We start from the raw sequence: 12296 nt of genomic DNA on the forward strand, positions 1-12296 counted from the left end.
TGTATGAATGCATTTATCAATCTGAATCTGCAATTTTTTGTATAATGAATATGGGAGTACAGTTACTGTTCTATGCCTGGAGACATAGGAGTGGAGGCTAGGAAACTTGGGGAAATATATATTGATATCTTGAAAAATATTTGATATCAGTCCACATGCCAAAAGTGGAGGTGTTAGATATGTTAAAAAAACATAAAGGTGTATCAAACTCTCAGACCTGATCAAGTATATCCCTTGATGTTGTAGGAAGCTGTATTGGTAATTTGAATAAATGATTGTTTTCTTACTTTTTTTAGAATATCTCAAAGGGAGGGTCAATATATCCCTGTCAGTTAATGCAATAGGAATGTGTGACTGTGGTTATCAATCTGTACCTGTCAGTTTCTATGTCAATATGTGGGTGCAGTTACCCATTTCAGTTTCTGCAATGTAAATGAGAGTATAATTATCAGTCTCGAGCTGTCAGCTTCTCCAACATCTATATGTGATGTTAGTTATGGAGTTGAACCTCTGTTAGTTTCTGCCAAACGAATGTGTGAGTGTCATCATCAATCTATCCCAGTCAGTTTCTGCAATTTGAATGGTTGAGAGTAGATATCAAGCTGTAACTGTTTCCGCCACGTGAATATAAGTTGAATATGAGAGTGTAGTTGTCAGGCTTTGTTTGTCAAACTGAGTATTGTTATTGATCTATACTTGTCAGATTCTGCCGTGCTTTATGCAATATGAAACAAGTGTTATTACTAATCTGTTCCTGTCAGTATTTGCTTTGTGAATATGATACATTTGTTATCAAACTTTCTCGGTCAGTAACTACAATGTGAATGTCAGGGTGTACTAATTTGTTCCTATCAGTTTCAGCTCTGTGTATTTAAGTGTGCAGTTATTAATCTGTAACTCTGTGTCTGCCATGTGAATGTGTGAGTGCATTTATCCTATCAACTTCTGTGTTGTGAATATGCTTATCAATTTGTACCTGCCAGTTCCGATATGTAAATATTGTCCTCAATTACTCCTTGTTGATTTCTCCTATTTGTGTTAGTGTGCAGTTAGTAATCTGTACATGAACTTTTCTGCAATGTGAACATCAGAATATAGTTACCAATCTGACTGCTCTGTAAATGTATAAGTACAGTCATCAAACTGTACATGCCAGCTTCTGCTTTGTGACTCTGAATTTAGATATTAATCTTTGCCTGTCAATTTCAGCTATGTGAATGTGTGAGTGCACTTATCAATATGCACCTGTTAGTTTCTGCTCAGTGCATTTGATTTGTGTCATGGATTGTGCAATGGGAAATTAAAGAGTTTTACAAATCCTGTAGCGCAGACTCGAATGGGCAGGAATGATACCATGGGCTGTTCTTCAGGATGTCATCAGTTTTTCCTCAATGCATCGCTACATACTTTTGTGAATAATGTTGAGAAATGGATAGGTGTTACATTCCTTTGGTAGTGTCAAAAGGAAAGGGGAACAAACGAATAAATTGTATTGTAGCTGACTGACCACAATGTTCCTGCTACAGGAAAGAGAATTGGCTAGTTCACTTCATTATTCTATTGTGAGTATTACATAATCCTGCTCTGTGGTGTGACGGTGCAAGCTATGAACAGTACTCTCCTGATGCTCTATGGAGCAATGAGGAAAGCAAAAAGACTTGTATTTTTGTCATACAGTGGAGAAGATTTAAATCATTCAGGCAAATTTATTGAACATGGTTGATCTTTTCTTGCAAAAAAAAAAATTTACAAATTACAAAATTGGCTAAATTTCTTTGTTGAATTAACGGGTGATTACTTGATAATATTGTTAAATTGATGATATGACATTCGATTTTTTTGCTTTTTTGTGATATTTCATAGGGTGGGGAATTTGGGATTCTTTGTAGAATTTGAGACCAAGTCTCACATTTTTTAATTAAAAAATTAATACTGGACAGTGTGAAAATGTAATTTCTATCCATGCAAGGTGAATATGTTGAGATCAGGTGGGGTTGGCAGCTCCTCTGCTGCCATGACACACTTATTGAAATGGAATGCTGGCTGAATGGGATTAGTTGCTTGTTTTGAGTAAACATTTTGTATATTATCATTTCTGTTTCCTACAGTGTAAATGTGTGTACATCGCTGTTAGTCTCTGTATCTTGTGTGTTGATATGGTGGTTCAATCTGAATCAGTCAGTACCTTTGTGTATGTGTGTGTTCTCAGTAATTATTCACTACTTGTCACATATGGCTGTTGACATCATACTTTTATATAATTTCATTGTTTATCTGGTTTGTGGCATTTAAAATGCCCTTTTAAAATGTAAACTTGATTAAGTACACCAATTGCCTACTTCAGACAACCAGTCAGCTTCAAAAATGCTGTGAATGGTAGTGGTCTATGAATTATATTAATTGAAACTGGGAAGATGTCTATGGAGAATGCAGAGAAAAAAGGAACTTGTCTTTCCGCAATTGAGTCTGACTGTTTGCTTGTTTGGATACATCTCTGGAAATTGAGCTCAAACTAAGTCTGATCCAGTCTGCTCTGTACCTGTGGAAAGGTTGCTCTCTGCTTTCACATACCTGCTGTTTGTTTGAAGCAGCTGGTCACAAAGCAGCTTTGTACTTAGGAAATATGACATTGTCTTCATCATTCAAATACTTGCTTGGACGAAGACGGAAGATGTTTCAGCTGTAAATCAACATAAGTCAAGTTAGGCAACATTAAACTGATCAGTGTGGTAGTCAGTTAATAATCATTAAGGTATTTTTAATCCTAGCAATTTAATCAGAACAAGGTTTCAATTCCACTCTTTCCGAGTTGCTCCTGGTCTCCTTTTCTTTTATTTGCATCTTTGCAACAATTGGGTGAGATCCAGAAGTAACATCTGCACACATCCATGAATGGGAATTCCTGAAGCAGCTACAATGCTGACATACATCAATAGCAAGATGCCAATACACTAAATGTTGAAGGAAAGAACAAGGGACGCTATGTCTAATGTCCTTTATAGAATTGTCACAAAATTATGGTCTGTGCTTCCATTATTCACCGCCCCATATCAACAAACAGCGTGAAACAGAAGCCAAACAGAATTCCCATCAGAGTTTAGGGGATTAAAAACCACAAGAATGTTCCACAGCGGCTTCTTCCCGCTCTGCCTCCCTCAGTAGGCCCACACACAGCCCGAGAAAGGCCTCTCTCTTCCCCCCAGCCCGCTCACTCCAAGTTCCGGGACCAGTTCCTGCTCCGCTCGGCCTCTTACAAACAGCCCCCGGTTCTCCCTGAACTCACCCCGAATCAATCCCGGTCTCGGAGCCCCCTCTGTGTCCCAGGCTCCCATCCCGATGTGCTGCTGGAAGGAGCCTGCTGTTCCCTCGCTTCCCTGGGCGCTGATCTCTCCATTGCGGTCTGTTTCAAACAAACCTCTTGCACTCACTGAGTAAATGCTCCTCAATGGCAGCGCTGGGGGAGGGCCTCACGCATGCGCTCCTCTACTCAGGAACAGTCAACATTGGGGAAGGGGCAGCATTGCGCATGCGCTGCTTCAGGTTGCCAGAACAAATCATTCACAATGAGCCGACAGTGATAGCAGCAATGTCAAACCCCGACCCAGTATGGGGGTTAGGATCAAAACACAAATATTACTTCCAAAAAAAAAAGGAGAGACTAAATGAGGTTGGATTGTTTTTTTCTAGAGCAGAGATGTCTGAGGTGGTGGCACATGATTGTGGTGTGGAAAATTATGAGGCGTATGGAGAGGGTGAATGTAGAGAAGCCGTTTCCCTTGTTTGAGCGATCAATCACAAGTGATGATTGGGTTCGAATATGGCAAAGGATATGGATTCTCACTACGGTGTAGAGTAAGGGGTAAATATATTGAGGGAAAATCTCTTTCACTCAGCAAGTCATGGAAATCTGGAAAATACTGCCTGGGAAGGCAGTGGAGCCCAGAAACCTTAACCTCGAAAAAGTATTTGGATGAGCACTTGAAATGTCATACCATTTAAGGATATGGGACAAGTGCAGGGAATTAGCAAACCTTCAGTGGTAGATATTGTGGGTGCAGACACGATACCTGAAGGGCTTTTCTGTGCTGTATGAGTATATGCACGTCAGCTTTTGCTCAGGGTGCAGTGATTAATTTGTACCTGTCAGTCTTTGGTTTCTGACTATGTAATTGCATTTATCATATGTCACCTGTCAAGTTTTTGCTGTGTATATATATGAGAGTCTACTTATCAACCTGTAACTTTCAGGTTGTAGAGACATACAGCCTTTGATCCAACTAGTGCACACTGACCAGATACCCTAAACTAATCAAATCTCATTTGCTAGCATGGAGTCATAGAGATATATAGCACAGAAACAGACTCTTCGGTCCAACCCGTCCATGCCGACCAGATATCCTAACCCAATCTAGTCCTACCTGCCAGCACCCGGCCCATATCCCTCCAAAACCTTCCTATTCATATACCTTTTAAGTGTTGCAATTGTACCAGCCTCCACCACTTCCTCTAGCAGCTCATTACATACCCGCACCATCCTCGTGTGAGAATGTTGCCCCTTAGGTCGCTTTTATATCATTCCCCTCTCACCCTCTAGTTCTGGACTCCCCGATCCCAGGGAAAAGACTTTGTCTATTTACCCTATCCATGCCCCTCATAATTTTGTAAACCTCTATAAGGTCACCACTCACCTCCAGGGAAAACAGCCCCAGTCTGTTCAGCCTTTCCCTATGGCTCAAATCCTCCAACCCTGGCAACATGCTTGTAAATCTTTTCTGAACCCTTTCAGATTTCACAACATATTTCCGATAGGAAGGAGACCAGAATTGCATGCAATATTCAACAGGGGTCTAACCGATGCCCTGTACAGCCGCAAAATGACCTCCCAACTCTTGTATTCAATACTCTGAACAATAAAAGAAAGCATACTAAACGCCTTCTTCACTATCCTATCTACATGTGACTCCACTTTCAAGGAGCTACGAACCTGCACTCCAAAGTCTCTTTGTTCACCAACACTCCCTAGGACCTCATCTTGCTCAGGGTTCTGTGTTATCACGGAGACATTTGGTTTCGACTTGAACGGAGACATTGTTGAAGTTTCTTTTGTTTGAAAATGAGATTTATTCTGCATTTGTCTATTCATCTTGCTTTTTTTTATTGTTGCACATTATTTAATTATTGTGTCTTCAGTACCGTTTCCCCTTGCTGTGGAGCATTCGTGAGTCATTTTTCAGCTGTTTCTATTTCTTGAAGGGCATCCTACGATTGGCGGTCTAAGTCTTTAGTTCTATGCCTGGTCGACTCGAACCTGGGTCTCGGCGCTGTTTTGTCTGATTTCAGATTACAGTAAATGAGGCTTTCTGCTGTCGGTGAGAGATTTTCAAAATGAACCGAGATCAAACCAGAACAGCTGCAGGACTGGGATGGCAAATGTGGAGCTTTTGCTGATGTGAGAACTAGTGCGAAAGGGCAGGGCGACATTAAAATATTGTCTAAAGACGATTAATGAGCTCACCCGGAAGAACGTTCTGTGATGTTTGATCAACATACCGGAGTGTTTTTGAAATGTAAAATGAAGAGATTAATTGCATATTGCAGTTCTTGGAGCTTCTTTTGTGTTTCTGCCAGTTCTTCAGGTCCAGAAAAGAAAAAAAAATGTAGAAAGAGATAGATGCGGTTAGGCAAATGGATGAGCGAGAGAGATTGTCTGAAGTATGATTTGGAGATGCCGATGTTGGACAGGGATGTACAAAGTTAAAAATCACACAACACCAGGTTATAGTCCAACAGGTTTAATTGGAAGCACTAGCTTTCAGAGACATCCACCTGATGAAGGAGCAGTGCTCCGAAAGCTAGTGTGCTTCCAATTAAACCTGTTGGACTATAACCTGGTGTTGTGTGATTTTTAACTTGGTTACAAATATATGCTTCAGACAGAATTAATTGATGGATTCTCCTCTGAACAACGTCCTCTTTTTCAATGCAAAACATACTCCGTTGTTTGTAAATCGGAGGGCTTTTCAAATTGGAACATATTAAACACCAGTAAATCTTTTTTTTCCGGTTTGCTGCTATTTGCTCAAGTTACTCTCTAACATTTGATTATTCCAGGAGCTACAAGCCCCGGTTGGGATGGGAGCCCTGATTGTCACCCCCGGGAAACAGACCCACGGGTAAATACATTTACACACTGATATTTTTCAATTTCCAAAACTCCGCGCGGGTTCTGTTGGGTGGGAATGATGATTGAATGATTTAAATGAGGCTTTCTGCTGTCAGCTAGAAGCTTTCAAAATGAACGAGATCAAACCAGAACCAGAACAGTTGCCGGACAGGAAGTTAATGTGGAGCTTTTGCAATAAAGGAGCACGATATTAAAATAATATCTAAGAGCGGTGTTCGTTATTAATGCGCTCATGGCAAAGAACGTTCATGAAATCCTGACAGGGCTGAATGAGGGCATTCGGCCCATCGAGTCTGAACCTTCCCTTCGAAGAGAATCTCGAATCCTTTAAATAGCTTCTGGACTCAGTACACTAAAGAAAGATTGTGTGAATTGGACTTTTATAAATCGAAAAGCAAATTAATGACTCAGTACGAATGCGTTGTGTTCTGTAAAACGGCCTTCTCTGATCTACATCGTGGCGGGATTTTCAAATGTGAAAGAAAAAGGTTGATGATTTGGCGCCATGTTTTCCCGCCTGCTTTCTCAGCAATGGCCATATAGTTACAGCTGGTGGGAACACCAAGGGAGACAGTGAGGAGAGAGGGGATTTCATCCGGAATAAACATTCCCCGACCTAATATATTGTGTGAAAATTACATAACATTCATTGGCAATGTACTAATCACTGCTGCTGAAAGCCGTGTCTTCCGACTAACTCCCCTCGGCTCGGCTAGATTCAAAGTATATGTAATAACAACAGAATTGACTTAGTGCGGCGAGAACAAATTAATGCTATGCTCTCAGGTCCCCTATCGCTTCCCGCTCTCTCTGGATGGTTTAGTGGCTCTGAAAAGAGCCGTTGTTGTTCTCTTACTCTCGGGGTGAATGTGCCAGACCGGCCAGGCTCCGTTTAGGCGCGCTCCCCGCGGATCCGGCGGGCCAGCTGGATGTCTTTGGGCATGATGGTGACCCGCTTGGCGTGGATGGCACACAGGTTGGTGTCCTCAAACAGCCCCACCAGGTAAGCCTCGCTGGCCTCCTGCAGGGCCATCACCGCCGAGCTCTGGAAGCGCAGGTCGGTCTTGAAGTCCTGAGCGATCTCTCGCACCAGGCGCTGGAAGGGCAGTTTGCGGATCAGCAGCTCGGTGGATTTCTGGTAGCGGCGGATCTCCCGCAGAGCCACCGTGCCGGGCCTGTAGCGATGAGGCTTCTTCACTCCGCCCGTGGCCGGAGCGCTCTTGCGGGCCGCTTTGGTCGCCAGCTGCTTGCGGGGAGCTTTCCCTCCGGTGGATTTGCGCGCTGTCTGCTTGGTTCTGGCCATTCTCTTCAACTCTCTGTAACACACACAGGTTACTGCTGTCAATGCTGAGGCTGCTGCGGTGCTGCCTATTTAAGGGAATGGAGAGCCCGCCCTAGAGCTGGGATTGGATACAGCCCTGTCCCTCAACCCACAGAAACAGCTCCGGAAGGCACAGAAAAGGCAGGAAAAGAATTGTTGGAGTCTGATTGGGTAACGTGAAATGACAGTTGGTCAGTTTGAAAATGCCCGCCAAATTCACCCTCACAAACCCTGAAATTAAATTAACCATTCAAACGCAAAGCAACTAAGATGAAATTTAATATTTTATAGTAATTCTTTAAAACCTAGTTAGCTGGCAGCGCGGACAGGAGGCGGGATCATTGCCTGACCTGTTTGTAACAGGCAGGAGGAAAGCGCGGGGTTTAAAACAGCCCAGACAAACTGAACAACCGAACTTGTATCGGCCTTTAATCTAAATAACCCCGCCAATTTAAACATCTTAAAAGCTAATACAGTGGATACGATAAAAGGACAGAATCTCACTTTATCTGTTATTATTTTAATTACCCCCAGATTGTAATTAGCCCGAAGACAATGTGGAATTGCTACCTGAACTGTCTGTAACAGGCAGATGGAAGGAACACGCCATGAAAACATCCGCAGCGTCTCAGAATCAAAACTGAACAAAGTAACATCCCTGAACGGGTCAATGAAATACAAATACTACAATATGTCACATTCGTGACTCGGGACAGTTATAAGTCGCAAAGTGAAATAACCAGGTGAAGATCAATAAACCTTCCGTATGTGATACCTTCCGCATTCACAGGTCTCCGCTTTCGTAAACCATGGCACCGTGGGGAGTGTTTATTTGAGTAATTCAGATCAATTAATATCTAAGGCAGGTCTGCGCTCGGCGCTGGGACGGGGATCATTGGATCCGGGCTCAGCTCTTTCCTGAGATGTGGGTGGCTCTGATAAGAGCCTTTGGGTTCAGATGGTTATACATTACACTGACTGGTTCACTTCTTTGCTGCTGTCTTGGTCACTTGGGCTTGGCCTTGCTTTTAGCCGGTTTGCTGAGGGGTTTGGGGGTTTTAGGGCCCTTGGTCTTTTTCACCTTCTTCACAGGAGTCCGTTTCTTTGGCGCTGCTTTGCTCACCGCTTTCTTTGGCGGTGCCGCCTTCTTGCCGCTCGCTTTCTTGGCTGGGGACTTCTTGGCTGTCGCATTCTTGGCCTGGGATTTCTTCACGGCCGGTTTCTTGGCGGCTGATGTTCCCGCCTTCTTTCCCGCTTTTGCCTTGATTGGATTTTTAGGGAGTTTGAAGGAGCCGGAGACGCCCTGGCCCTTGACCAGAACAAGGGAGCCGTTCGCCAGGCACCTCCTGATACTCACCCTGATCTGTGCCTTTCGCTTTCCCACATCGATCCCGCTTCTCTCCAGCGCCTTCTTTGTAGCAGACAGAGACGTTCCTTTGCGATCCTTGATATCCCCGACAACCTTCAGAATCAGCTCTCCCAACCCGGGACCGGATGTTTTTTTCCCCTGGGAGCCGCCGCCTTCTTCTTGGGAGTCTTGGCTTTGGTGGGAGCAGCGGCTCTGTCGCTCATGTTGAGAACTCTGCGCTGAATCTCTCTGGGTCAGTCTGAACTGGGTCAGCAATGAAGCTGTTGGCGGCGGCACTAAGCAACTTCAAGGCAGCGAGCGGACGGCGCAGGGACAACTTGCTCCTGGTGCCTCTCTGTGTTTCTCTAACGGGCTAAACTCTCCGATTCCTCTGAAATTCCGCATCTCCAGAGAGGCAGACTCGATCGCTCCTTACCCTGACAACGGAAGCTTTACGCCCGAAAAGTTTTCACTCGAATCGATGGCTCCGTTGTCGAGTTAGATGCATTTTGCTGATGCACTGATGGGGCTCTCTGAGCTGAGCGGCGACATTGTCGCTACTTTTGGACCGAAATCTTGAAACCAACAAATATATTGCCTTGAATTGAAAATATTTTTGAGTTTCGAAAGAGAGACTTGATACATGAGAGTGTCTTTGGCTATGGGTGCTAAACATCAAAATGAGATGAAGATCATAACTAAAGCCTTTGTGATCTGTTCTCATGACAGAGTACACAGGCAGATAAAAATGCCACAGACTTCTCATGCTTCTTATGGTCTTCTGCTCTGAGATATTTAAAGTGACAAGATTGAAAGAAATTAATAACAACAGCATAGACACTGTATCTGCATGACAGGAATGGGAGGCATCATTCACCAAACACTTTATCTGTAACTTACTGATGTGTGTGCTCATAGATCACATACTGATCGATTCAGTTACAAGTTACCGAGACATATCAGGGATGGAGTGAAAAAAGATTAGCCATCCATTTTATCAGAAACTTTGAAATGTTGAGTTATTTGCTCTCTGACATGCCAGTGATTGACTGAAACTGAGTAAACACAATATTAGAAACAACAAACTGGCAGTTACAGCATGAAGTACTGAGTCATTTGCAAAGTAATAAATTGTTAGGATATAATAGGATTAGCTAGAAACTGGCATAAACAATGTAACATCAGCAGTGACATTGCAGATATTGTCAGTAACAATATACAAAGAATTATTCCTTATCAAAATGCTGGAGTTATAATTACAAACCCAACTTCAATTTGCAGAAGTTGATTTTCATAGGGTATAGAAGTGCAGGGTAGTCAGTCCCACCTGAGTCTGTCCAAAGTCAATGGATGACACCGATAGAGTAAAACAACAATTTACGCTTAAGAAGGTTTGAATTACAGTCCAGTAACATACTGACATGTAAAGACTGTGGAGTAGAGTTTACAAAAATACATCCCAGAAACAGACGGGCACAGATTGGAGTCGAGAGTGTGGAGCTAGAAACATACCCTTCCACTCCCATATCATCACAACAACGAGCAAAAGGAAACAGAGGACAACACCACAGTCGCTTTCTGAGTGACAGGGACACAATAAACCTCCCTCAGTCAGACTGACAGGAACAGAATAACCATCCATTTCACATTTCATTGCAAATTCTGACAGAATCACATTGCAAATCATAGTAACCAGAGAGACTGAGATTTTGTGAATATCGTCAGTGTAAACTACCCAATCAGGAATCAGGCTTTCCCCCATCCGGCATGAGCATTGCTGATGCCGTCAGTCTATAAAAAGGGAACTCCGAGTCCGCTTTCCCTTATTCTGTGTCTGAAAGTGAGTGGTGCTATGGCTGATGAGAAGAAAGTACAGCAACCCTCCAAGAAGGGCGCGAAGAAAATCATCAAGAAGGCGCCAGCGAAGGGAGGCAAGAAGAGGAGGCGGACCAGGAAAGAAAGTTACTCCATCTACATCTACAAAGTGATGAAGCAGGTTCACCCCGACACCGGCATCTCCTCCAAGGCCATGAGCATCATGAACTCGTTCGTCAGCGATATTTTCGAGCGCATCGCGGGGGAGGCTTCCCGCCTGGCCCATTACAACAAGCGCAGCACCATCAGCTCCCGGGAGATCCAGACCGCCGTGCGGCTGCTGCTGCCCGGGGAGCTGGCCAAGCACGCCGTGTCGGAGGGCACAAAGGCGGTGACCAAGTACACCAGCTCCAAGTGAAGGGCCGCATTGCACTAAAACACACATCCACAACCCAAAGGCTCTTATAAGAGCCACCCACAACTTCCCCGAGACAGTTGAACCAATTGTTTACGATTTGTTTGTTTTGATTGCATATGATTCTTGACGAGGTATTTTTAATTTTAGTGCGATATGCATTTGTTTTTGCAAGTACTTCGCGAATTAATGGGGGTTGGGTTGGAGAAAGTGGATTAAGCGCCAGTGAGTCATTTTTCATCTTGTCTCTGCACCCGTCGCAGACAAAAAGTGCCGACATCTTTCAGTCCCACTCCCTGTTGTCGGAGAGACTTTCAAAGTGAACCGAGAGAACACCAACACTGCTTCCGGACTGAAATGTGGGGCTTTTGCTGAATCTGATCGAGTACGACAAGGGAGGACGACTTTAAAAGATCGTCTAAAACCCGTGTTCTCCATTGATCCTGAGCCGGAAGAACGTTGTGTGCCGCTTTCTTAGCATGTTGGGTGTGCTAAAGAAATGTGAAGTGAAAAGACCGGTTACAGACTGCAATGTTTGGCCCGTTTTGTTTCAGCTTCTTAAGGTTTAGAAAATAATCCGCTTATAAAATCAGAAGTGGACAGATGGAGGTCGGCAAATGAGGGAGAGTAAGACGGTGTGAAGTATATAGAACATAGAACAGTACAGCATAGAACAAGCCCTTCAGCCCACGATGTTGTGCCGACCACTGATCCTCATGTATGCACCCTTAAATTTCTGAGACCATATGCACGTCCAGTAGTCTCTTAAATGTCCCCAAAGACCCTGCCTCCACCAACTGCTGCTGGCAACGCATTCCATGTTCTCACAGCTCTCTGTGTAAAGAAACCGCCCCTGACATCCCCTCTATACTTTCCTCCAACCAGCTTAAAACTGTGACCCCTCGTGTTAATCATTTCTGCCCTGGGAAATAGTCTCTGGCTATCGACTCTATCTATGCCTTTCATTATCTTGTATACCTCAATTAGGTCCCCTCTTCTCCAATGAAAAAAGTCCGAGCTCAGTCAACCTCTCCTCATAAAATAAGCCCTTCAGTCCAGGCAGCATTCTGGTAAACCTCCTCTGAACCCTCTCCAAAGCATCCACATCTTTCTGATAATAGGGCGACCAGAACTGGACACAGTATTCCAAGTGCGGTCTAACCAAAGTTTTATAGAGCTGCAACAAGATCTCACGACTCTTAAACTCAATCCC

General features: G+C 43.8%; 3 protein-coding genes and 1 pseudogene across 3 annotated transcripts in view; 1 reads left to right on the forward strand and 3 right to left on the reverse strand.

Annotated features, from left to right (window-relative positions):
* Positions 1-9131, reverse strand: part of LOC122544533 (histone H1.01-like) — a 103309-nt gene extending 94178 nt beyond the window's left edge. Inside the window, exon 1 of the mRNA XM_043683847.1 lies at positions 9099-9131. The gene's annotated coding sequence lies outside the window, so the exon portion shown is untranslated. The remainder of the gene's footprint in view (positions 1-9098) is intronic.
* LOC122544565 (histone H3) lies at positions 2071-7529 on the reverse strand. The gene is made up of 2 exons (XM_043683881.1): positions 7041-7529; positions 2071-2680 (listed from the first exon to the last, which is right to left on the reverse strand). Exon 1 carries the CDS (start codon positions 7485-7487, stop codon positions 7077-7079), a length of 411 nt encoding a protein of 136 aa, XP_043539816.1. The 5' UTR covers positions 7488-7529; the 3' UTR covers positions 2071-2680; positions 7041-7076.
* LOC122544493 lies at positions 8512-9077 on the reverse strand (annotated as a pseudogene).
* Positions 9132-10675: 1544 nt separating the features above from the next.
* On the forward strand, positions 10676-11136 carry LOC122544594 (late histone H2B.L4-like). Its single transcript, XM_043683913.1, has one exon. The coding sequence runs from the start codon at positions 10706-10708 to the stop codon at positions 11084-11086; it is 381 nt and encodes a 126-aa protein (XP_043539848.1). The 5' UTR covers positions 10676-10705; the 3' UTR covers positions 11087-11136.
* The last annotated feature ends 1160 nt before the right edge of the window (positions 11137-12296 follow it).

This window comes from Chiloscyllium plagiosum, chromosome 50 (genome assembly GCF_004010195.1).
Source record: "Chiloscyllium plagiosum isolate BGI_BamShark_2017 chromosome 50, ASM401019v2, whole genome shotgun sequence".
Taxonomy (NCBI): Eukaryota; Metazoa; Chordata; class Chondrichthyes; order Orectolobiformes; family Hemiscylliidae; genus Chiloscyllium; species Chiloscyllium plagiosum.

Excerpts from the sequence above, each read along its gene's own strand:
- LOC122544565 (XM_043683881.1), bottom strand. The coding sequence starts at position 7,487 with ATGGCCAGAACCAAGCAGACAGCGCGCAAATCCACCGGAGGGAAAGCT.
- LOC122544594 (XM_043683913.1), top strand. The coding sequence starts at position 10,706 with ATGGCTGATGAGAAGAAAGTACAGCAACCCTCCAAGAAGGGCGCGAAG.